This window comes from Grammomys surdaster, unplaced genomic scaffold, assembly GCF_004785775.1.
Source record: "Grammomys surdaster isolate TR1022 unplaced genomic scaffold, NIH_TR_1.0 189, whole genome shotgun sequence".
Classification (NCBI taxonomy): Eukaryota; Metazoa; Chordata; class Mammalia; order Rodentia; family Muridae; genus Grammomys; species Grammomys surdaster.
In genome coordinates, this window is record NW_021604634.1 from 8,456,335 (window position 1) to 8,481,141 (window position 24,807).

At 37.8% G+C, this 24,807-nt stretch overlaps 1 protein-coding gene across 1 annotated transcript in view; it reads left to right on the plus strand.

Moving 5' to 3' along the window:
• The window catches only part of Rttn (rotatin), a 181,568-nt gene that overhangs the window by 1,138 nt on the left and 155,623 nt on the right, over nucleotides 1-24,807 (plus strand). Inside the window, exons 3-10 of the mRNA XM_028768961.1 lie at nucleotides 1,102-1,191; nucleotides 2,748-2,838; nucleotides 4,263-4,377; nucleotides 6,185-6,335; nucleotides 10,301-10,466; nucleotides 12,418-12,599; nucleotides 15,487-15,602; nucleotides 21,259-21,429. Coding sequence (XP_028624794.1) covers nucleotides 1,102-1,191; nucleotides 2,748-2,838; nucleotides 4,263-4,377; nucleotides 6,185-6,335; nucleotides 10,301-10,466; nucleotides 12,418-12,599; nucleotides 15,487-15,602; nucleotides 21,259-21,429 — 1,082 coding nt within the window. The remainder of the gene's footprint in view (nucleotides 1-1,101; nucleotides 1,192-2,747; nucleotides 2,839-4,262; nucleotides 4,378-6,184; nucleotides 6,336-10,300; nucleotides 10,467-12,417; nucleotides 12,600-15,486; nucleotides 15,603-21,258; nucleotides 21,430-24,807) is intronic.

The following is a 24,807-nucleotide window of genomic DNA, read 5'->3' on the forward strand; positions in this document are numbered from 1 at the left end:
GTCAGCCATGACATGCTTGTAGAGGACAGAGGACACTTGTGGGAGTCCCTTATCTCTCTTCCACTAGTATAGGTCCTAGAGATTAAATTCAGTCTATCAGGCTTGGTGGGTAGTACCTTTACCAGCTGAGCCACCTTGCCAACCCATGTCTTTCCATATCTTTTTTTTTGAAATCCTTTCCTAAGCATATTCAATGGGAACTAAAGTAACTGGGAACTATAAAATTGACTAGTGAAGAGAAGGGAGACAGACTTAGAAACACAGTTGGGCAGTCATCATTTGATACTTTTAGCGGACTCATCATATTCACCATGGATATTTTCAATCTAATTAGTAACTGTATTTACCTTACAGTGAAAGAGAGGAAAAATCACTTTACTTGGAACTTGGCTGAACAGTCATTTTTTTTCTTTCTCATTTTGGAATATATAATATTCAGCGAATAAGCTAGATTGCATTTTTATTTCTATTATTTGTCCTGTCCAGCAGGGCATTAAACGGGTCCAGGGAGGTCACCTGAAAGAGAAGATGGGGGAAACAGGCGAACACAAGAAATGGTGATCTGTCTATAATCTGATCAAATCGAAATTTTTACTTTTTCACACTGGGGTTATATACACAAAAAAGGCAGGATGTGGGGAAGGGGATGACTTAGGAGCGTGGGTGTTCAGGGGGAGTACAGATATCTTCCAGAACAGAGTGTCAGCTGAGTGAAGGTTCAGGGGACATGTCACTATGACTCTGTCTATGATTCACTTGTCCTTATTTAAGTTGGTACTATCCACCAAGGTTACCTATCTTCAAGGTCAATGGCTATTTAGCCTGGCAATTTTCCACCAAAGCTTCTAGGCATCTGTTTCAGTGTTTTCCCACAGAGACCCAAGAGTTCGTGTTAGCAGGCATGTATGTCAGGCCTATTGCTGATTTTAGGCCTATGGCTGATTTTAGACCTTCAGTGTATAAACAGGGCTGCCCCTAACAATTATTTATTTATTTAGTTTTAATAATCATTGAAAGAATGAGAGAAAATAATACAATTTAAGATTTTTGTTGTAGCAAGTGAATTGATAACACAGTAAGTAATCTATTTTTTTTTTCCAGAATTGTCACAACAACCTGAAGTTTTAACAGGATATTTCCCCCAAGACAAAAGTAATTTCCAGCAGATGGAAGTACCACCAGGGCCAGCAGGTGTGTATAAATAGGGAAATCTTTAGCTGGTAAATAAAAAGATCCATGAACTCTTCTTTCTTGCTCTGCAGATACATTGTGGTCAGACTGGACAGTTTTAACGAAGCTAAATGTTTCATTTGATGTGAATTAGTTTAGGATTTGAGTCTGTGTGGTCAAATTTTTAAGCTATACTAACTGTATTTGTGTTACTGAAGTCAGATAATGGTAGTGACCCTAGAACTAAGTGCTAGTTGAACACAAATTCTTGTCTGATACACAAATTCTTGTGTAATACATGGTTGGTCTCATTCATTCTTCAGCTTATGAAATGGAACCATCTATCCAGTTTTTCCACTTAGAGACTCAGGGTCATCCTACGTTCCTTTTCACCACGGTTTATAATGATAATAGCAGTTGACATACAATTAGGATATTCTGATTTAGAGTTCTCTTCCAGGAGTCTCACTTCCAGGTCTCTTCGTGTACTTGTCCTGTGTATGGTTTCTGCTCTTATACCTCTGTCAGAGAGACCTTCCTGATAATTGCTTATAGTGACTTATATTAGTTTGTTTTCTATTGCTGTGATAAATACCATGACTAAAATCATGATGTTTTTGGTTGGGAGGAAAGGGTTTATTTCATCTTATAGCTTATAGGCTATCATGAAAGAAGTCAGGGCAGAAATTCAAGGCAGAAACTGAAACAAAGATCATAGAGGAATGCTTGTTATTGACTTGTTCTCCATGGCTTTCTCAGACCACTTTCCTAGGTCACCCAGTACTACCTTCTATGGCCTGGGCCCTCCCAGATCAGTAAAATGCCCTACAGATAGTTTGATGAAGATATTTTCTCCATTGTTTTCTAACTCCCAGATTGTTTCATGTTGACCAAAACTAACCAAGACATGACTGGTTGTACTGTGTCTGATTCTGTTCTTAGAGCCTTCTCTGTCAGAGAACTTTCTGATTGACCTTCTCTTTACATTCCTTCCTAGAAAGTTATATATATATATATATTTACTACTTGTCTCCTTCCTAGTGTAATAAGCTGTGACAACCCCTCTTTCTCAGTATTTGAAACAATGCTAAAAATGTATCAGGCATCTAGTGTGGACTCTTTAAAGGAGTGAATGAATATTTACCAAGCCACAGTGAGATTGGTATTATCAGTGTCCCTATTTTACCAACTAAGACACTGAGAAAAGTTGAAAAATTTGTCCTCGGTGACAAGGAATGGTTAAAAATTGCACATGTTAATATTGTATTACATGTTATAGTTGAGATGAAAGGATGTGCTGAAGAGAATGTCTGTTGATATCAAGAATTAAAATAAACTTAATTTAGAACTTTCTTCTTTTAAAAAGCTTTCATGGCAAGTTAAAGGCTAAATGACAGCATAAGGGAACAGGAAGCATCTAAAGCTGCTTTCAATGCTATACTTCCTCTGTCTGGAAAAGCAAGGAATTTAATGATAATCTCTGCATTTAGTGAGTTCATGTTCTTCACAAACCATTTGACACATACTATTTACACACTGTCATATTTGATTGTTAAGTTTTGTTGTTCCTTTAACAGGAAACCCAACTGTGAAGTGGCTGAGGTTCTCTGTGTTTCCTTGGCTACCCCTGACCACAACAGACAGACATGTTCTCTCTTCCAATGAAAGGTACAGAGCTAATGTATCACAGGCCTTTTTGGTTCTTTGTAGCCATGAAATCTTATAGTTATCACCATACGTTTTTGTCTGGAAAAGGTAACAAGTTCTGAAATGTGATTTTCAGTATTTCAAGAAAGCCAGCCAGAAAACTGTCGTGTGTCTCTATCTTTGCATCATCTACATGCCATTTTTTCCCCATATAGAATCTCATGTAGCCCAGGTTGGCCTCAGAGTCTTGTTTGTTTTTGATTTTTAAGGTTTATTTTTAGGACTGACCATAATGGCACATACTTTTAATGCTGCTACTCTTGAGGCAGAGTCATGTGAATCTCTCTGATTTTGAGGCTAGCCAGGGCAGAATAGTGAGACCCTTAAAATTTTTAAAGAAAAAGTTTTATTTGTAGTTTTAGTTAAGTTAATGTTTCTCTGTGTTGGTTTGTGCATGTGTGAGAGTGCAGGTGCCAGAGAAGTCCAGAAGATGGGATCCAATCCCCTGGAGCAGGAGTTAACAGGTGGTTGTGAGCTGATTAATGTGGGTGCAGGGGACTGAAATTGGGTCTTCTGTAAGAGTAGCATGTGCTCTTGACTACTGAGTCATCTCTTCAGTCTCAGATAGTCATGTGTGTGTGTATTATGTATACGACATTCTGCCTGAATGTATGCCTGCAAGAGCAGTGAGTGCGCTTAACCTCTGAGCCATCTCTTCAGTCCCCAGATGGTGTTTTAAATATCCGTATTTGCTTGGTGTCATTTAATTGAAGTCACAATAGATGGTCTATTTTGATAAGGTATGAGTTTAGATGAAAAATCAAATTTGGAAGTGTTAAGGCAAGAGATTTCTGGTAATGCTTACATCATTGTCTTAGGACAAAGTATTGAAGAGGTGGTTCCTACCTTAGAATGGGTTGGGGATGATTGATTAGCTGTGAGTCAGTACGTAAGAAAGAGGTGGAATAACTAGCTGAGTTCTCAAGGTGGATTGTATACAGTTGCTGCATCCTCATATAAGTGGAAGCTAATGGTGTGAGATAAGAGGGCATCTAGAATAGGGAAGATGACTGGAGAATCAAATTCCCAGAAATTACCACTATACAGGCTGTTATTTTTTTCTTTTAATTAGAAAATTGTATTTGACTCATCAGTCCCATTTGGTAGAATTGTGATAGTCTTCACCTTCAGTGGTTAATGTGATGTAGTAACTGTTCCGGAGTATGATCTAGTGGAGGATGCAAAGCCAGTAAGCAGTCACTGAACTAAAAAACGTAGGTATGTAGAAATACCTCCTCAGAGTTAACTAGGAAAAGATAAAAGAATGCATCCAGGGGCAAGTGATGCCTCTGGTGGGTTTAAGGTGTTAACCGAGACATTATGCCATTAGGTAACATAGGCAGATGAACATGCATTCTTTCTGAAGTCTAGCTCTGTTCTTTTAGCTCTTTGAGAAGTAGTAACCACACTCTGATCTGGAACACCTGTGAACTTCTGAAGGACGTGATCATGCAAGACTTTCCTGCTGAGATTTTTCTTCAGAGGCCAAAGATTGTTCAGGTAAGTACCTTCTGTAATTGTTTTAGGCTTTAAGATAACATTTTATCTTACCACAAATTAGTGGTAGAAACTTGTATTCATCTTGATTTTAAAAATGAAGTATTGAGTTACTTAAACTGCCTTCTCTCTAGCTTATCTGGATAGTTACAGTTCTTTTAGTAGACAGTAGTCTCATTTAGTACTTTCTGTCAAGTTTGTGTATCTCAAATTCTCAGTTTTTGGATTTTCTTCTTTAAATTTAAAGTTTTAAATTTGATATCAAAGTGCGCATGTGGAGGTCAGAGGGCCACGTTATAGAGTTGATTCTCTCCTCCCTTGATGTGGGTTCTGGAGATCCAGCTTAGGTTGCTAGGTTGCGGGGCATGTGTCTTTACCCTCTGAGCCATCTCACCAGCCCCATTTATGGGTCATCTAAGAGAGAGAATAAGCTTTGGAAGAGTGGGCAGCAATAACCTTTATGTTTAGTTTCCTTTATATTTAGAGAACAATGCTGAAGAAATACATTATCAATGATCAATAGATTACCCTTTCCCTTTATGCAGTTTCTTGTCTGCAATAGAGATCCAAGTGGGGATTGTAACATAACCACAGCATCTCATAATGCCTGTGAGTTCTCCATTCTCACTCAGGCTCAATAGACCCCAGTGATTGGCAGTGTGGGTGCCTTCCATCATAGATGGCAAATGGAAACAAAAAAGCTGTTTATTACTGAAGCCTGTAAATTGCTTCAGATGCTTGAAGTGCAGAGGACTTGCTGTGAGTCTGTGTGCTGTGTAGTGAGTGTCCTTAGTGAGAAACACTTTCCTTCCAGATGGGAAGTAGGAGATACTGACTGATTCAGCTGATTCAGTCAGGTGTTTTATTATTTGTGTTTATTTACTTTTTAGTTTATGTGTATAAGTGTTTCACCTGCATGTATGTCTACACCATGTGCTGTGTGCTCCTGGGGCCTGTGGAAGTCAGAAATGGGCATCAGGTTCCCTCAAACTGGAGTTACGTTACTTAACCCTAGTTATGAGCTACCATTGTAGCTCATAGTTGTGGTAGTTGAGCTACCATGTGGGTGTTGGGAATTGAGCCCAAGTTCTCTGAAAGAGCAACAAGTGCTTTTAACTGGTCAGCACCAGGCCTAGTCAGATTTTAAACATTGTCATTGAGATGTGGGCTGATTGTGTTGCCCAGGTTTGTCTCAGACTCACATGGACTCAAGTGTACTGAGTATCTGAGTAGTTGGTACTTCAGCAGGCATGTGGTGCTACCTTGACTTGTTTAATTTTATCACCTTTAGACATTGTTGGATTTTGCTGTCTTTTTTGCCAGTATCTTTTTTCAAACTTTTTTCTTTTTTTAATAAAATATATATAATTATTATTATCATGTTGAGTGCTCATGATGTGTATTTGTCTGTGTTCATTCATGTAATTGGACAACTTTATGAAGGTGACTCCTTTTATTTTTACGTGACTTCTAGGTATCAAACTTGGGCTGTCAGGCTTGTGTGCAAGAATTTTGTCCTTCTGGCCCCAGTTTCTCATGTTTTATCAAACTTTGCAACCTTTTTCTTTGCTTGTTCACCTTTCTTTACTTATGTGCCACATCTATTCTTTTTGTTTTTATTTTTGTATATAGTTCTAAAAACAATAATTTTGAAAAACGTAGGTCTTGTTAAATATGCTGTGGAACTTGCTATGCAGACTAGACTGCTGCCTTGAAGTTGTGGTGGCCCTGCTGACCACCACGCCTGGCTACAGTGTTCTGTGAAGTTGAGCTCTCTGTTTCTATAACTACTTTCACTCTCCTGTCTCAGGGCCTTTTGTGTCTGGTGAAGCTGGCCTTTGGAGGAGATGGGAAGCACCGTCTGGCATTGCAGTCAGTGTCATGTTTGCAGCAGCTGTGCACAAGCTTAAGAAACAGACTCAACTTTTACAGAGACCCCAACCTTTTCTCCAATAAACAAGGTACTTTGCTTATCTGTTCACCAGCTAACAATATTCTTTATCTTCCTCTGAGAAATGTACACCTCATTTGAAAGTTGACTGTGTATGCTTTGCCTTTCTCAGTACACATCCCCACTCCTAAGATGTTATTTGATCCTTGAATAGAAGCTAGGCAAATGAGAGAACCACCGTGCTCCCATTTTGTTTTGTTTTTTTTTTTTTTTAAAAAATAAAGCAAAGCTTAAATTACTTAGAAAATAAGTCTCATAAAGAATTAGTTGTGGGCACTAAGGAAGAGAGAGACACACACTGAAAGACAGTAGCCCACATCTAAAGGTGAGTGCCAGATTAGTCTTAACAATGGCTGTATATGATGTTGGTGGCTTTTGACGTTACACTGCTCAAAGGATTTAATAAAATCTTAGATAAAAATGTTTTGGTATGCTTTGTTTTTTATCTGAAGAACTTTTCTCTCCTAAATGAATTTATAAGGTGGTTTATGGTGTTCCATATGCCTTATGGTTGTATGGGTTTGCCGGATAAACTAGGTTAGGAAAGGTCAGTGGAGTGCTAACTATAACTGAGGGCATTTGTTCATAATTTTCTGGAATTTTCTCAGAAAAAGAAATATGTTCCTTTGCAGATGGATTCAAAATTATTTTTGATAATTTTTATTATTTTTAATAATTTGTAGTTGTGTGTCTGTTTGTGGATATGCGCACGTAAGTGCAGGTACCTGAGGAAACCAGATGTGTTGGATTCCCCCCGGAGCTGGAGTTACAGACACATGTGAGCCACCTGCCCTGGGTTCTCTGAGGAAGAATAAGCATCTTCCCTGCTGAACTGTCCCGTGTCCTGGCTGCCCTCCCTTCAAATGTCTCCTATTCTGTTGTGTATTCCCTCTGAGACTTCTGGCTCTTCATCTTAAGGATGACTATAGCAGAAGTCCCATTTTCTGAAGCTTCTTCGTGATGAATTTTCTTGTTTAGACATTTATAGAGTGCTTCTTTGTTTATCCTGAGATTCTCAATCATTATGGGCCTGGGGACTAGGATTCAGACTGTGACAGTTCATGTGGAACTTAGGGAAATTTAATGCAAGGTATATATTGTGTTGAAACATTCTTTTGTTTGAAAAACAGTGATTTGTATCGTAAAAGCCTTGTTTATCCTTTTTTTGAGATGCAGCATATGCAGATATGCTGGGAGCCACAGACTTTTCAGAGGAAAAATGCCCCCTAGTGGACAGATGGGATACAGGGTGACCTAGGCAGAATAGTCTCTACAACCTGATTTCTGTGTGCTTGTATACTGTGCCTTAAAAGGTAAATACAAAACTCAAGTCATTTGTTACCCTCTTTTACAGTTCCTGTTTACTTTGGGGCTTCACTCAAACTCTGCTACTTGAGTATTTGTGTTTTATGTTGCAATTACCGTAGACTTGAGGCTATGGGCTCTCGTTAATAATCTTTTTTTTTTCTCGTTAATATTCTTAATGGGCTTTCTGCAAATGATCCCAGAGAGCTGTGCCCCATGCTTTAGCATCGAAAGAGTTCTAGTACTTCTTTACCTCCTATTATATGCCAGCTGATAGACTAGCCTCTGGTAGCACTGACCAAGCAACTCTGTTCTTGTGGTCTGGTACTTTAGATAGTTGAAGAAGACAGTGAAAATCAGAGTTGTTTCTGATAAGAAGTACTCTAATGAAATAAAAAGGCGACGTAACAGAAGAAGATACTACTTCTTTTAGATGAATTGTTGCCTTCCTCCTGAAGAGAGTTGCATGAGGAGTGTTCGGAGCAAGTCGGAGCCTAAGGCACCAAGTGGGTGATGTGCTTGAGCAAGGCAAACATGGCCTGGGAGAGCAGGGTGTCCTGAGTCAGGTGCAAGGAAGTAAGGTGAGATAAGAGAGGTTATAGAGGCATGTAGGTTTTGTTAGTTTGAATATTGAATACACTTGGCCCATGGGAAGTGGTACTATTAGTAGGTGTGGCCTTGTTGGAGGGGTTATGTCACTGTGTTGGTGGCCTTTGAGGTCTCTTAGGGTAAAGTTCCACCCAGTGTAGAATTCTGGTCTCCTCCTGGGTGCCTGCAGAAGATAGTCTTCTGACTGCATTCAGATCAAGACATTGAACTCTGGGCCCCTCTAATACCATGTCTGCCTGCATGCTGTCATACTTCCTCCCATGATGATAATGGAGTGAACCTCTGAAACTGTAAGCCAGCCCCAGTTAAATGTTTTCTTTTATAAGAGTTGCCTTGGGCATGGGGTGTCTTTATAGCAATGAAACCCTAACTAAGACATAGATCTTACTAAGCATTTCCTAGTTTGTAAAGTACAATGAGAAGTGTGTGGTGCTAATTTTTTCCCCTTGTAAAGTTTGTCAACGTATCTATCACGTCTTCTTCATTATCTATAGATGTCTGTAAATACACATATGTGAAAAGAAGTGCTGTTATGGCTACTTTCATCATGTTTCCATCATGTGTCTTATCTACAAGTGTACATAAGACAGCTCTGGCTGTCCTGGAACTCATATGTAGGTCAGGCTGGCCTGAAGCTCATAGAGATATTCCTGCCTCTGCCTTTCTAATCTGGGATTAAAGATGTAAACCAGCACACTAGGCTACATGTGCACTTATAACATAAAATATAATTATGGCATTTTAAAAGAGTGTAATGTGATGCATTTAATGTTCATACTGTTTTACAGCTCTCTATAGACATTTTTTGTTATTCTGAAGAGAGGCATTAAGTAATAAATCCTCATTTCTTCTTTCTCTTCACCAACTGATAAGCTCTAATCTAATTTTATTGTGAATTTTATCCATTCTAGATTCAAATGAGATCATATAGAATTTGCCATTTTTGTTTCTGCCTTATTTTCTTTGTAATAGTTTGAAGCTATGCCTTCCTTATACTACGTGTCTGCATTTTATGTCTTCCTTTGGCTGAATAATTTCCCATTGTATGTATGTGCTATTTATTTATCTTTCTCTTGAGGGACATTCATGTTGTGTCTACCTTGAATCATGTGTCAGTGAACAGTGAGTGTGTTTGAATCTGTTGTGTATGCAAGAATGAGCTGAAGATCATATGCTAGTTCTTTCTTTATCTTTGGAAGGGCTTCAAACCCCGTTGTTGGTAGCTACAGCATTTTACCTGTCTACTAGCAATGCATAAAGCTTCTGCACATTGCAGTTACTTGAGTATGCATTGTCTCATTCTTCATCATAACATTTCACAGGTTCCAAGAGGTTTATCACTCTCCTTTTGATTTGCATCTCCAGACACTAACGTGAATGATGAACTCACTACAGATTTTTTTGTGTGTGCTTGTTGTTATTTGTATGTCTACTTAGAAGAAATGGGTATTAAAATCTTTGCCCATTTTTTCACCTGGTTCTTTGTTTACTGTTGAGTTTTAGGAGTTATTAATATATTTAAGATATTAAACCCTTACTAAATACATATTTTACAAATATTTTGCTACTCTGTATTTTGTATTTATGCTTTCTTATAGTATATTTGATGCACAAAAGTTTTAAAAGTGATAAAGGCTGGTTTATCTATTTTCTTTTATTGTTTATGTTTTGGTTTCCATATTTAAGAATCTATTGCCATGAGGATTTTCTGTTACTGACTGGAAGGATATTTATGATTTTAGCTCATATTTAGATTGATGTTTCATTTTGTAATAATATTTGCATGTGGTTCAAAGCTTTGAGATTTCAAGCTGGGGAGACTTATCCAGTGTTGTTCTGTTTCCCAGTCTTAGCTGTCACTGCCCAGAACTTCTTAAAATCAGGTCAGGAATATGCTGTGTGAATATTTACTGGGAAGCGTGATTTTACTCTTTGAATTTTTTCCTTGCAGAATCATTCTGTCTCTTGTTAATTTTTGCAAAAGGTCTGGTGGATACAATTAATCCACATTATCAGAAGTCTGCTTCTACTAGGGGTAATTATATTTCTTTATTTCTTCAGACACAATCTCCCAGAATTCTTCTTTGTCTTACTGTCATGAAGCAAGAGGTCCTTACCATTCCCCAAACCCATCCCCAGGAAGCAGTAGCTCTCGGCCTTCTGTGGTTGGGCGCACAGGCCAGCGACCCCGAGGAGATGGCCAGGACTGGGATGCGGTGTCTTCCAGGTGATTGACTCCTATGTCTGTGTCCATTTTATGAGGAGAGAATTGTTCCCTTCTGTTTTCTCTTGGATTATTGCCCTATATATAGGCCTGTTTAAACCAATAACTTTCATAGTTTTGTTATTATGATCTTCAGATGAACAAATATTTCCTTGAAACTCTGCACTCAGTACACATTCATATGCTCCCTCTCAGTCTCTGACTCTTTCTCTTTATGTGTGTTTAACTAAAAAAATGTTTATACCATGTTACTCCAATTCACTATTCGGCAACCAATCTGTATTTTCTATTCCTTTCTATTTCTTTTTTTTTTTTTAAAGTTTTGATCCACTAAGTTATTTTTATCAGCTGTAGATCGAACATTACATTAAAAAAATAATATATGGGAGGGGGGCTTGGGATAGGGTCTAGCATGCCATGCTACACATGTGGAGGTCAGAGGATAACTTTATGGATTTGGTTCTCTCTCTTGACCTTTTACATGTGCTTTTGGGGTTAACTCAGGTCATCAGGCTTTAATGGTAAGTGCCTTAATTCACTGAACTTTCTCTCAATTATTGTAATCCCTGAATTATATTTTTAAAATGATATTTTTATACAGATGTTTTGTAAGTCTAATCATAATTTAAAGTCCTGAGTGTATGAAAATGAATGTTGTTTAAATGGGAACTCTTTCAAGGGGAATGCATCATTTATCTGTGTGAATACAGGCTTTTCATATGTCATGTTTGCTTGAAGGGATGACATTAGATCTGTGTTAGCCTATCCTAGGTCATAAATATTGTGTACCACAGTAGCCTTTTCTTTCATGTCATCCTAAGCAGTGTTCAATAAGGAAGCCTATGTCTTGGCTTGGTTATTTTTGCTGCTGCTTTACAAGGTCACACAAATTTAGCATGGTCGTGAGTGTGGTGTTAGGACCACATGTTTTACATACAGTCATCTACAGACAGTTTTACAATAGGCTAGACATTGCTATTATTGCTATTACTTGCAGGAAAGCCTGCATTTTCAAGGGGTTGAAATCATGACAGCTGCTAAGGGTAGAGTTGGGGCTGCCTGTGGCAGGAGAGCACACTGCTCATGTTGTGTAGTTGGCTGACGACTTATAGGTTTTTTTTTTTACTTTGCCATAAAGCATGTTTTACTACCTAGTTATTTGTGTGTGAACAGCTTCCTCACAGGGTTTATCGGACATTGAAAGAAACCTGGGTGTCTCCCTTCCATATTTTGCGATGCTTGGAATCTTGAAGCTAATAAATAAGGAAATAGGCATAAAATCTGGGGAGCTTGGAATGTTCACACAATGTCTCAATGATTTGGCTGTAGTTGTCCATAACATAAGTCAGAATTTTGAGGACCCAGAGTAAGAATCTTTTAATGGAGAAAGCATTTTCAAAATCATTATGTGATGTTGAATGTCCTGGTAAGTAACCCACTTCCCGTGGTATCTTTTTGAGGCCATTCTCCAGTTGCTCACATTGGCTTATTTAGAACATTTGCTGAAAATCATAGAAACCTTCAGCAACTGTACAAACTGTTTAGTTTTATCCTCATGATTTGCTCGAATCAGTGCTTTGCTGTGAGCCTGCTTGTTTTCTTTTTAGAAGTGAGTGGGTTATTGCTGCTCCGGTTTTCTGCTATAGAAATGTTCATGTTTCAAAGTCATCAATATGAAAAGTAAGGAATAAATGAATGCATGTTTTGCTTCATGTTCCACTGTTTTGTTTTTCTTTTTGTGGTGTTGCAGTCGGTAGCTTAGTACATGCTCGGTAAGTGCAGTGCCATTGTGCTGCACCTTTAGCTCCTTCATGAATAGCCTGAAATTCTCTGCATGGAATTGGGTCTAATTTGTTGGACTTCTTGCATAAGTCAGTAACATGAATAGTGTGAGTTCTGCTGTGCAATGAGTTGTCTTCTTACTCAAGATTTTTTTTTTTTGTTTACTTTCCAGCGGAAGTAGTAGTCATGTGCATGTGAACTCTAGGATATCTGTGCCTTCACCTTTGGATGTGGCACACGTAGATCTGCCGGAGCTGGAAGCAGAGGATGCACTGGAGCTGCAGTTCCAGCAGCTTAGTCTTCCTCAGTTCTGCATCTCCACCCTGGAGGCAGCAGTTCCTCTGCTGAGAACAGGTTAGCCATATTGGGAACTCCATCTCTTACACAGTTTTGTGTTTGTTTTATGTGTCTCCTGCGAGTGACTGACGCTCTTTTCTTTCTTTTCTCTTTTTTTTTTTGTATTAAGGCTTTTAACATCTATTTTTACTTATCTTTCCTTAGAAATTAGCAAGGCACCTCACCTTTTTACTTCACTAAATATGGTGCCATGCTGCTATTCAGATAGAGTATCTTCTTCCATTTATTTGTTGTCATGAACTTCTTCAGCATTTTAAATATGAACACTAATTATAAAATTCAGATTGAGTAAATTAACAAAGATAGATTTAAGATCAGCAAAAGAATTCACTTTTGCTCTTCAGTCACTGTTTGAGGTACTCTCTGTTGCTCACACCTTACACTCATGTCTTCTAAAGAAGATTTATTTATATTTTTTTGTGTATGACTATTTAGCTGTTGCACATTGGTATGTGTGCACCATGTGTGTTTAGTCCTCCTGGGGACCCGAAGGGCATCGTATCTCCTTGAATGAGTTATAGAGTGTTATGAACCACCACGTGGGTGCTGGGAACTGAACAACCTTGGTCCTTTTCAAGAGCAGCAAGTGTTCTTAACTTCTGAGCTATCCCTCTAGCCATATTCATATCTTATAAGCCAGGAAATGGTAACTAATCCCCCTACCTGGATTCCTAACTTTTATTACAATATATTTTTCTCTAAAGCAACCTCAACATGTTCTGGGTCACACTTTACTTATATATACTAAGTATCCTTTTCCTAAAGCGTGATAGACACAGTGACAGTGTGGCTGGTTTCTGCCGGAGTCTAGTCATGAAGCCCTGTGTGGAGTTCCCAGCCTGCTCAGCCATTGCTGCTGATTTCATGAGCATTATTTTCTGTTTGTCAACAACCCATTTTTTTTCCTTCAGCAGTCACAGTTAGTGTCTTCATGTTTTCAAAGGAGGGAACTAGGGTTTAAAATGATTTTCAGACTTAATATCAAAATAGCCAATAGCAGGATCCTGACCAAAAGTACTAAACTTGGAGTCCACATTCCAACATTTTTCAGTGTAAGCAAAGTATTGGAAGCAGTAATAGTTTGTATTCTGTAAGTTTATACTTTCCTCCTCAGTTTTGGATATTGAAGCAGGTGTTCATGTTTTCTAGGCAAACACTCACCCCTAAAACTACATCTCTTAGCAGTTGATAAACTTGTCAAGTTATTCGTATAAAGTGAGTTTTGCCCTCATTAGTTTATTTATCAAAAATCCCTTATTAATAGTTGAACATTTAATATTTTTGTTTTGTTTTTGTTTTGTCTTGGTTTTTTGTCTGCTTGAAGGGGATGGAGAGAAAAATAGGACAAGGGTGTAAATTTGGGAAGCATCTGTATCTTGAAAAATCCCCTCCCCTTCCTCCTCAAAGTGGGGTCCTGGCTTCCAGGCTTGTGAGTGTGCATGCTTTCACATGCTGATGCTGTTATGTGATGTGAGAGTAGCACTTTGCATCATCAGGCAGTTCTGTTTATTTGTCTGGTATGTTGGGAAAAACAATTTTAGTCTTAATGATTTTGCATTTAACCTTTCTTTAATTTGCTGTAAAAAGTCAGATTGATAATTATAAAGCTATATCTTGTACATAAAAATTTCTAAATGTTCCCTTGCCCTTTTGCAGTAAATTATTGTATGATTTGTAATTGTTCAGTATTGTAAGAGGTGTAGAGGGAGCTTGTTCCAGCTGTTCTAATGAAAAAAATGAATATAGATCCTGTGATTTAGGAGTTTGTTTTACTAATAATTCATTAGTAATTAACCTTTAAGATATAAGACAGGACAGTCTTATTTGAAAGTTTGCCTTTCAGAATTTTGGAAAATGCTTTTGTTTTCTTATCTCAGCAGAGAAACGAGATTAAGTTTCTTTTAGGGCAGTGTTAGTTTTGTTCTTTTGAGATGGTCTGGTGATTGGCCAAGAACTATCATGTAACCTAGTGCTGGAATTACAAGTGTGTACCACCATGTGTGGCTAATGCATCTAGGAATGTTTGTGGATAGTGGCTTTTGGTTTGTTTGTTTAGACAGTCTCAGATATTACAGCCTGGTCTTAAACTTACTACACAGCTCAAGATGACTTTGAACTTCTGATCTTTTTTTTTTTTTTTGGTTTTTCGAGACAGGGTTTCTCTGTATAGCCCTGGCTGTCCTGGAACTCACTCTGTAGACCAGGCTGGCCTCTAACTCAGAAATTCGTCTGCCTCTGCCTCCCGAGTGCTGGGATTAAAGGCGTGCGCCACCACCGCCAGGCCTGGTCTTCTTACCTTTACCTCTTGAGTAATGAGATCAGAAGTGTGCCTTACCATACCTGGTGTAGGCCATCTGGAAATGGAATGCAAAGCCTCAAGCAAACTAGGAAAGCATTCTGCCAGTTTAGTTATACTCTCTGCATTGGATGCTATTTCTTATAATTTCTTCAGTATATAATACTGTGGATGGACATTTACTCTGTTATTGTAGTATAGGATTAGCTTCTCATGTGACTCATGTGTGTCTCTATGACAAAGCTTAAAGCTTCTTGTACTAGAGAGAAATGATTAGAATGTGTTCTCTAAACTTTCTTGTTTTGTTGTATATGATATATAATGTGGGTAGTCTCCGAGTTTGAAATTGCTTAAGTCTGTTTCAGGGTATTTTTAGTTATTCCTATTTTCAAGTAACTTTTATAATTATGAGCACATTTGGTCTGTTACAGTGAAATTGTGACTTACTCATTCATCTCTGAGAGCAGTAAAAATACCAAGGATGGGGTAATTGGAATTTGGGAGCATACCTAGCTAGAGGGTCCAGCTAATAAAGTGAGAATCAAGTGACTTTGTTTTCCCTTGTATTTCTTCCGTTTTTATGTCTAGGCAGCAGAGAAATGATAATAAGAATTCTGGAACTGCTTACAGAGGACATGCTACTCATTGGACAAGCAATTTCATCTGAAATCTGGGATGATAACAGCCTCTTTGCTATAGATGTGGTGAGAGTCATTATCTTCTTTAGGATATTGTAGGTTTTACTTTACGACAGAATATAAAATAGGTTCATTTTGTATGCATCTCTGAGTGAATCTTCCTCAGTGGTTTGGTTTACACTAATAGAGACAGGTCTAGATCAATAAAAGGCCATTGGGTATGATAGCTGTCATGGCACCCCTGCTTCTATAATAGAACTTTGATATATTTTCTAATTCTGGATTTGTATTTGCTTTAAATTTTTCTTATACTTTTGCTCAGAGAAAGTATTAGTTCATAGCAAGAGGAAAATAATTGACTTTAATTGTTAGCATATGTACTGTAGCCTGATATTAGCAACACTAACACAGTATTTCCCAGTCATTTTGTGTGTGTGTGTATGTTTACTTAAAGTAAATTTAAACCTTAAGACATACAGTTGAAATATTCCTAAAGTTACCTGAAGGAATTCTCTTTTTTCCTTATAATTTCAAGAAACAGTTATACTGGCTCACATTATTTTTTTAAAAAGTAGAAATATAATTCATAAAAATCTAACGCATATTTCTCTCAATGAAATTTGTTACATTAATGTCATTCTCAGAAGTTTTCCCCTCCATTGTTTTAGTTTTGGTAATTTCTTTAGAGTTTTCTCTCTATGTAATCATGTTATTTGTGAATAAACAGTGTTAGGATTATGTTGTCTATGAATCTAGACAGCTTTATTTCTGTTTATTCAATTTTGATATCCTTTAATTTATTGTTGTTGCCCTTGTTCTGGAGAGGACATGGAGTACAATGAGAGTGGACATGCTGTGAGCCTTGGTTTTCCTCCTATGGGGGAGTGTAGTCAGTAGTAAGGATTAGTTCTCCAGGTTTGTTAAGTGCACTTATGAAGTTGAGAGGAAGTTTTCAATATTCCTTAATTTGATTTTTTTTTCTTGAACAGATGTTGCAATTTGTCCTAGCCTTTTCAATGTCTTATAAAGATGATCATTTTTTGAATAGAAGTTATTCATTTATCTGTTTATTTTTATGCTTGAGACATTTTCTTGGTAGATATTCCAGGTTGGCCTTGACCTCAAGATTTCCTGCTTCAGCCTCCCCAGTGTTGAGATTATAGGTATACATCCCATGCCTGGCTGGATATTACACTGTTTGTCTTGATTTTTAATGCACTTGTCCTTGTAGAATTAGAATCTGTTCTAACAAGTGGCTAAGGTATTATCAGAGCAGTCTCACTTCTTTGGGGCCTATTTAAGTTTTGCTAGAAAGGTTCTTAAACAGTGGCTTTAAAGTAGAACAGTTTTGCCTCCAGTGGGCATATGGCATTATCTAGAGACATTTTTATGTATCATAACTGTCATGATACTAGCATCTAGTAGATAGAAGCCAGAACAGCTCTACATAAGAAACACATTTAAATGAAGGTGCCAATAATATCAAGATTGAAAAGAAAAAACCCATAAAGTGTTAGAGTATCCTCCTTACAGAGATCTAGACACTACTCCTAGGTGAGATGTGGCCCCTCTGGAGTTCCTATTGGATGTCTCCAGTGACTGCTGATGACTTCCACTGGTTGAGGCTTGAATCTCTATTGACTTATCTGTGCCTTGGGATTTCATGTTAAATCTGAGTGGTTCGGTTTGTCCCACATTTATGCAGTTTGTAGTTTCCACATCATCTCCGTCTTCTTAAACCATCATGACTGTGAGACTCTATGGGCCCTTTGTTTATATTTTCTCTACAGGAATCACTTGCAGGCCCGGGGGGGGGGCGGCCGGGGGGTGGCTTCATTTCTTGTTTTTTTTTTCCCTGACCTGACAGTTTTATACTGCTAATTCTCCAGTGTCTACTATTTTTTCCCTTATTTTGTACAGCTTTTTAGTTGTTCCCTAGAAAGAAATAACTAATCTTTATATAGAGGCTTTAAATTGTGATGTTTAAGCAACTGACTTATCTGGAAATTATCAGAGTTTTAGTTGTACAGTTGTCTACAGTATAGCTTCTGGTTCTCTCTAAGTCATTTTGTGTGGACAAATGTTATGGTGGTTAGTTTTGTGAACTTAATACAAACTAGAATCATGTGGGGAAAGGAGACTTTAGTTGAAGTATTGCTGCCATTATATTGGCCTGTGGGCACATCTATGGGCATATTCTTAATTGCTAATTAATATAGGAGAGCCTAGCACACTGGGCAATGCCATCAAGTGGGTGTGGGCTGAATAAGAAAAGTACCAAAGAAAGAGAGGAAGAAAGCTAGTAGGCAGAATTTCTTTGTGGTCTGTACTTCAGTTCTTGTCTCTACTTTCTTGCCTGAGTTCCTGGCCAACTTCCCACAGTCATAGACTATGATAAGGAAGTATAAGGCAAATAAGCCCTCTCTTCCTCCAAGCTGGTTTGGTCAGTGAGTGATTTATCATAGCAAAAGAAAGCAAATAAGGCAGGTGCTTTGTTTTTCAATGTTTGTATTTCATTTGAAAGATAATTTCAAAAGTACACAATAGCCTCATGAATGCCATATATGGCATAATATTTAGAAGATCTATAAACTGCTTAAGTTTTGTTCTTCTATTTTGCTGACAGAGACCCATTACCCAAGAGTTTTACCACTGAGATGCATACACTTTAGCCCTCAGTGTGTATCCATATGTAATTGCAAACTATAAATCTTTTGACATTTAAATGTAGCGTAATTCTGTTATTACTTAGATCTTTTAGTTTGAAATCATTTGATAAACATTTTTCTTGAAAGAGTGACATTATCTCTTTTGTTAATGTCCGTTAATAATATCTGCTCTCTTTGTTCTCCTTTTTGATTATCTTGCTAGGGAAGTATTATAATTTATTAGTCATATAAAATATATATTGCTTTAAAGATAGCTTATTACTTTTAGGATAACTTTTTTAGTGTTTTGTAAGTGATGCGGATTAAACCCAGGGCCTTGCGTGTGCTGGGCATGTTCTTTCTACTGAACTGTGTTTCCAGCCCATTTGATGACTTGTAGTTATTGAATTTTTTTTGTTACTGTGATTATGTCTGTATATATTTAATTAAGATTTGTTTTGGATGTTAGGGAATGGCTGATATAAACCTTAGGAATAGAAGTCAGATCATAAAAACACAACTAAAATATAGACAATGCAGATATTTACAAAATAAATATTTGTATATAATATTTACTTGATGCTGTAATGAATACTCAAGACAATTAACTTATTAAGGGAAGAGGGTTATTTTACTCAGAGTGTTGGAACTTACAGTTTAATAGTAAGTGGACTCAGTGGCTTTGGGTTTCAGGTAGGTATGTTTGATAACAGTGGTGGTTTATGTATGATGTCAGTCTGCATGCCTCATAGCCAAGAAGCACAAAGAAAGGAGAAGAGGCTAAGGTATTTCAGTCCTCTTCAGATGAGAGCCTCCAGTGACCTAAGGATATTCTACTGGGCTCTACTTCCTGATAGCTTCACCCTGGATACCAAGCCTTTAACATTTAGATTTTGGAGATCATTAGGTTTCTAACTATAATAGTACTATGTCTGCAAATACCTATGGTGTTATCTTTTTAGTGATACATGTATCTTGAAAAGATAAATAAATGACATATAATAGGTATACTATGTTTTCGAGCCCTTCAGTTTGTGATAGTAATTTTTGTTTATTTGTTTTATGTTTTTGAGAAAGACTCCTATATATTCCAGGCTGGCCTCCCAATTTTCTGTGTGGCCAAAGATGATCTTGAACTTCTGATCCTCTTGCTTCCACTTCCCAAATGCTGGGATCATAGGCACGATCCACCCTGCCAAGGCACTAAATTCAGCTTCCTGTATGCTGAGCAATAACACAACCAACTGAATTACATCCTTAGTCTCTGATAAAATTATTCTTCATTTTATTTTTCCTTTAAAGTTATCCTCCTATGTAGTCCTTCTTTTAAAAAGGAAAATTTTTTCCCCCTTCACATATTGAAGGTTTTCAGCAAGTGATTTTATCCTTAGAAATGTGAGGAATAGATTATCAGTTGTATCTTAAATTAACTCGAAGATTCTTGGCTGGAACATTTATCTGAGAAAGTTAGTCATTCATTTTTACTTTTGGCTGCTGATCTTTTGTGACTCAAAGAAAAAGTTTTTTTTTAACTGTAAAGATTAAATCTGTTATATAAGTACTATTTGGTACATAAAAAATGGTAGGTTGACTATCAGTGCTTGGAATTATACATAATTTACTTAAAAATAAATACCTTCTTGGTAAAAGCTATTTTCTTCAGTGTTAAATTAAAAGAAGCAAAAAACCTGAAATTTATGTTCCTACTTTGACAAACGTTAAGATAAAAGATAGAATTGTTAAGGCATTAAATAAGTAACACAATATATTGTTATCAATTTAGAAATGAAGTACTTGAGGATATATAATCATATTTCTAGATATAAATAGTTCAGTCATATCTAACATTCTGTAACTCACTTTTGTTAAGCACAGCATAATAAATCTTCCCCAGAAGTGACCCACTACTTTTATTCATTTGAAGTAAAAAGAAAAAAATTATTGTTGTTAAAATAGAAATTTAAGCACCTTGCTAAATTATATTTTCTTAGAGTACCCCATTCTATGTTGCATATAACGTCAGGTCTCCATTTTTTCCTGTACACATGGCCATTAGGTCAAGGAGCTGGGAGCTATGCCTTTCTTTAGATAACTCCCAGCTCCTCTTGTCCTTTGTTTTATTTCTCTCTGTGTATCATTGCTGTTATTGTAGCTCACTGAGAAGCAGTCCTCTTTGGTCTCATGACCCACTGCTTCTAAGTTTTCAAGCACCTAGCAACTGAGTGGCCAGTGTTTTTAGTCTGCAGGTTTTCTATTGTTGTGTTTATGTGTCCTGTGTTGAGAGTGAGACTTCCAATGTGTACTGTCACTGTTCTGCTGTACTGTCTGATGGAAGTTGTTCTTTTAAGAACCAGGTAGTTTAGAGAGCAGGTCAGTATAACTAAAATACATTTTGGTCTATATTGTCATGACTTGGCAAGTCAGTTTCTCTAGGCTTTATTTAATTGTTTTTATATGTTACATTTACCTTTCAATATAAAAGATACAGTATCTTGGTTAAGTTGTAAGTTACATGGAAATTTATAATGGTAAAATATTTCTTCTTTAAACAACCTTACTACTTGAGAAGAAGGTTGACATAATTTGACAAATTATTTTTTTTTAGTTAGTTGGCTTCTGCTTTATTATTTAATAAACATTTGGATGGATTTGAGAATATTTCTATTAAATTACTTCTTCTACCCTATTGTATTTGCCATTGTATTTAGCACATATTAAGCTTGGTACACATTTGAAGGAAGGTCCACATGTATCTGTGCTCCAATTTGGAGAATTAGGTAGTGGAAACTGGGAGGAATTTATAGCCCTCTAAGCTTTTGTGTTTTATTGTTTTTATTATTCTTAGTTAGGATTTCTCACTAAATTCTCAAGAACTGGTGGCTTCCCTGTACAATGTCAATGCACCTCCCATTCCTTTGCACTTTCTGTTGTCACGAGATGTTGGCTGTTTTTGTTTTGAGGAGTAAATTTTTGTGTTGGTTTGTGAATGATAATATTTGTTCTCAAAGATATTTATATATTTACATGCAGAACTGATTGTTTTGTTTAGTTTTGTCTTGTTTGAATGCTTTCAGAAAGAGAAACTGCTCCAAATTTTGGGGTCCCTTGGAGAAACCATGTGCTACCGTAAAACCAGTTTTAGCTTGGAGCAAGCAGAGGCTGTACTAGTGCACCACAGGATGGCCTTTGTCAGCATCTCACTGTTCACAGTTCGACTATTGCAAATTCTTCTCCCTGTTGAAAAGGTAAGGGAGAGAAGGCTGTGTGCTTATAATTTACTGAAAAATGTAAATAAGTGTCTATTTAATGGTAAAGATGTGTTCTACTTTAGCATGTTTTCAAAATATATGTAGTATAGCACTGTGTCCTGCAAGGCTTGACCTTGGAAACCTTACTATCGTGATGAGAGAGTGAAGAAAGGACAGACACACAGACTGATATGTAGAAAAGCTGGAGTCAGTTGGTCCATTTGCTGTGATGGAGACACACCATCATTGCAGCAAACAAGAAACTAAGTGTATTTATTGTATACATTTGTATCAAGGAGGTGGGTTTATTGTATACAGCTGGAGGTAGATTTAGCTAATCTTGATTGGAGGTCTCTTAGTTGCTGTTCTGTAGTTGTGTCAAGAGACATCATGACCAAGTCAGCTTAAACAAGAAAGCATTTAATCTGGAGCTCACTTACAATTTCAGAGGGTGAGTCCATGACTGTCATGGTAGAGAGCATGGGAGCAGGCAGGCATGGCAATGGAGAAGTAGCTGAGAGCTTATATCTGATCCACCAGCAGCAGGCAAAGAGACAGACAGAGATAGACAGATAGAGAGATAGACTGAACTCGGCCTGGCATGGCATTTTGAAACCTTGCATTCCCACTCCCAGTGGCACACTTCCTTCCACAAGGCCACACCTTCTAAGCTTTCCTAAACAGTCTACCAACCTGGAACCACACATTTAAGTGTATGAGCTTATGGAGACCATTCTCATTCCTATCACGACAGTCTCTGTAGGGGAGCAATCTCAGGTTGTAGTCATACTGGAAGAAGAAAGTGTGCTTGATAATTTCTGCATACACTGCCCACAGATCAGAGGAATGCTTTGCAAGTTTTCCTTGAGTCTCCCCTGGAGAAGGCTTTGCCATTCTCAGTGTGGTTGAGGCACTGGGGTCCTAGACATGGTTCTGTCCCTGTCAATAATACATACTCACTCAGGAAGTTATCTGCCCCTCACACATTTGCCCAAGACTTCCTCCATTCCTCACAGCTCCCTCTTTTTTGTTTCTTAAATGCTTTTGATGCAGCTTGACTTCTGGTTCAGTGGTAGTTCTCTGTGATCTCGAACCAGGCCTCTGGCCTGGGTGATTTGCCATCTTGCTAGATACTAGATCCTTCCCTTCCAGCAGGCCCCTTCTCAGGGCTGCTTATAAGAGCCCTACTACTAACAGCTGCTCTGGCCTTGTCCACCAAGAGGAAAGACCAGAGTTGCTTCCTGAGGTAGTCCCCAGCCTGGAGGCATATGCCTTCTCTGATCCTAGCCTTGAAGACAGGGGTCCACCAGCCTAGAGTGGGGAGGAGACTGGCTGGGTTGTCCTGCTTTAGCTCAAGGTGAAGAGCAGCTTGCTTTTGCCAGAGATCAAGCCTAAGCACAAGAGAGCCTACACTGCCTCTGACTACTTCTACACTTGAGAAAGGAAGTCCTAAACAGATCAGGATAGGTTAGCTGAAAGTCTAGGGACTATTTCAGTATAAGAAGATCAACAGTGACTATAAAGTGTCCCACTACGCCAAACCCAAACTTGTGGAACTCTGAAATCTCTAAAGAATCCTGATAGTTTGGGAGATGAATATAATCCATTTGGACAGCCCATTCCATTCATAAGGAGAACACTGCCAGCAAAATCGCCTTCAGAGTACTGAAGAACAACTTTAAAGTACAAGGAAAACTGCCTCTTTCTTGGTTCTGCTTGTTCCATATTTTACTCCTAGCACTTAGACATGCACTTCCTTTCTCTCCCTCTACCACCCCCTTCCTCTTCTCTTTCTTTGCATTCTTCTGTTAGACCTGCACAACTCTATCCTAGAAACCTGTTGAGATGACAGAGGAATAAAAATAGGACAGACACATGTATAGACAAGCTGGGATTGGATGGGCTGTGCACTGTGATGGAGACACTGACATCAAGAGCCACCTGGAAACTCAGAGCAAGGAGGCATGTTTATTGTACATAGCTGAACAAGGAGAACAAGGAAGGAAGGTTGTTTAGTCTAGGTGGGGGGTCTCTGTGTTGGGGAGCAGTCTTAGCTTATAGTCATCTGAGAGGAAACTGTGTTTGCTATTTTCTGCACAATAGTCAATCTTTCCTAAATATGCATACTTGGATCTGAGGAAGGTTTTGCCAGTTCTCTGAGCCTGACTGGGCAAGACTGCCATTCTCATGGGTCTGAGACATTGAGGTCCTTGACATGGCTGTGCTCCTGTCAACAATAGACATTCATTCAGGATTTCATCTCCTCATTTACTCATGGCTTCCTCTGTTCTCCACAATGTAGTGATTTTAAGAGAGATCTAGAAAATGACTGGTACCTTGAACAATTTTGGCAAATCATTTGATAGAAGCAGATTTTTACTTTTGCATACGTTAAGTGCATTTGAGCGTTCTACAATCATATGTATATTCCTTCATTTGTTTACCTAATCACTATTTAATTCGTTTGTAGTAGTTGGTTAGTAGTATTAGAAACTGGATGTAGAACTGAGTTAGAACTTGTCTCACAGAACTTAATCTTGTCTAAAGCTTGCTGTTATCTAATCTATGTATTTACAATCTTGCCTTGCCTGATTTCATTAAGAAAACACCTATCTGTTTTATGTGTGAGTGTTTTATCTGTATGTGTATATGAGCGCCATATGTGTCTAGTGCCCATGGAGGTCAGAAGAGGATATCAGATCCCCTGAAATAGGAGTTACAGATAGTTGTGAGCTGCCATGTAGATACTACGAATTGAACCCTGGTCCTCTGCAAGAACAAGTGCTCTTGATCAGTGAGCAATGTCTTCAGCTCCTGGTTTCATTTCTTTAATAAGTTTGGGGTTACAAGAAGGGCAATGATCAACTCTTTGATTCTAATTCATTTTGCCGTATTAGTTTTACTTCTGCTAAACATTCAGCAAGCCTTATAAATACTTCACATATATAGACACAGACATATACATACGTGTACCTATATAATTGCTAGACCTTTTAATTGAATGGGTGCCATTACAGATGTACCCATGTTCTCATTTCTGCAAGAGAGAAGCATAGCTCTCATTGCTTATCATTCCTAGCCAGGTTATCTACTGTTTCTTTAGATAGGTCGAGTTTGTTACTTACTCCTATTCCCCAAACTCCTTGGCATATGTAAAACATAGTTTTCAGACTTTCAGAAATTATATCCCGGTTAGCATTTGCTAAGTGTCATCTATTTTCTCTTGCTTGACATTTCAAAACAGGTAAGCAGTGCCTTAGCATCCAGGTGTTGATCAAGTTGTTTTTTTAATATTCTTTTTTTTTTTTTTTTAACACATGCTGTACTTTTAGTTGTTTAGCTGCATAGTATATACTATACCTTGATACCGTCCAT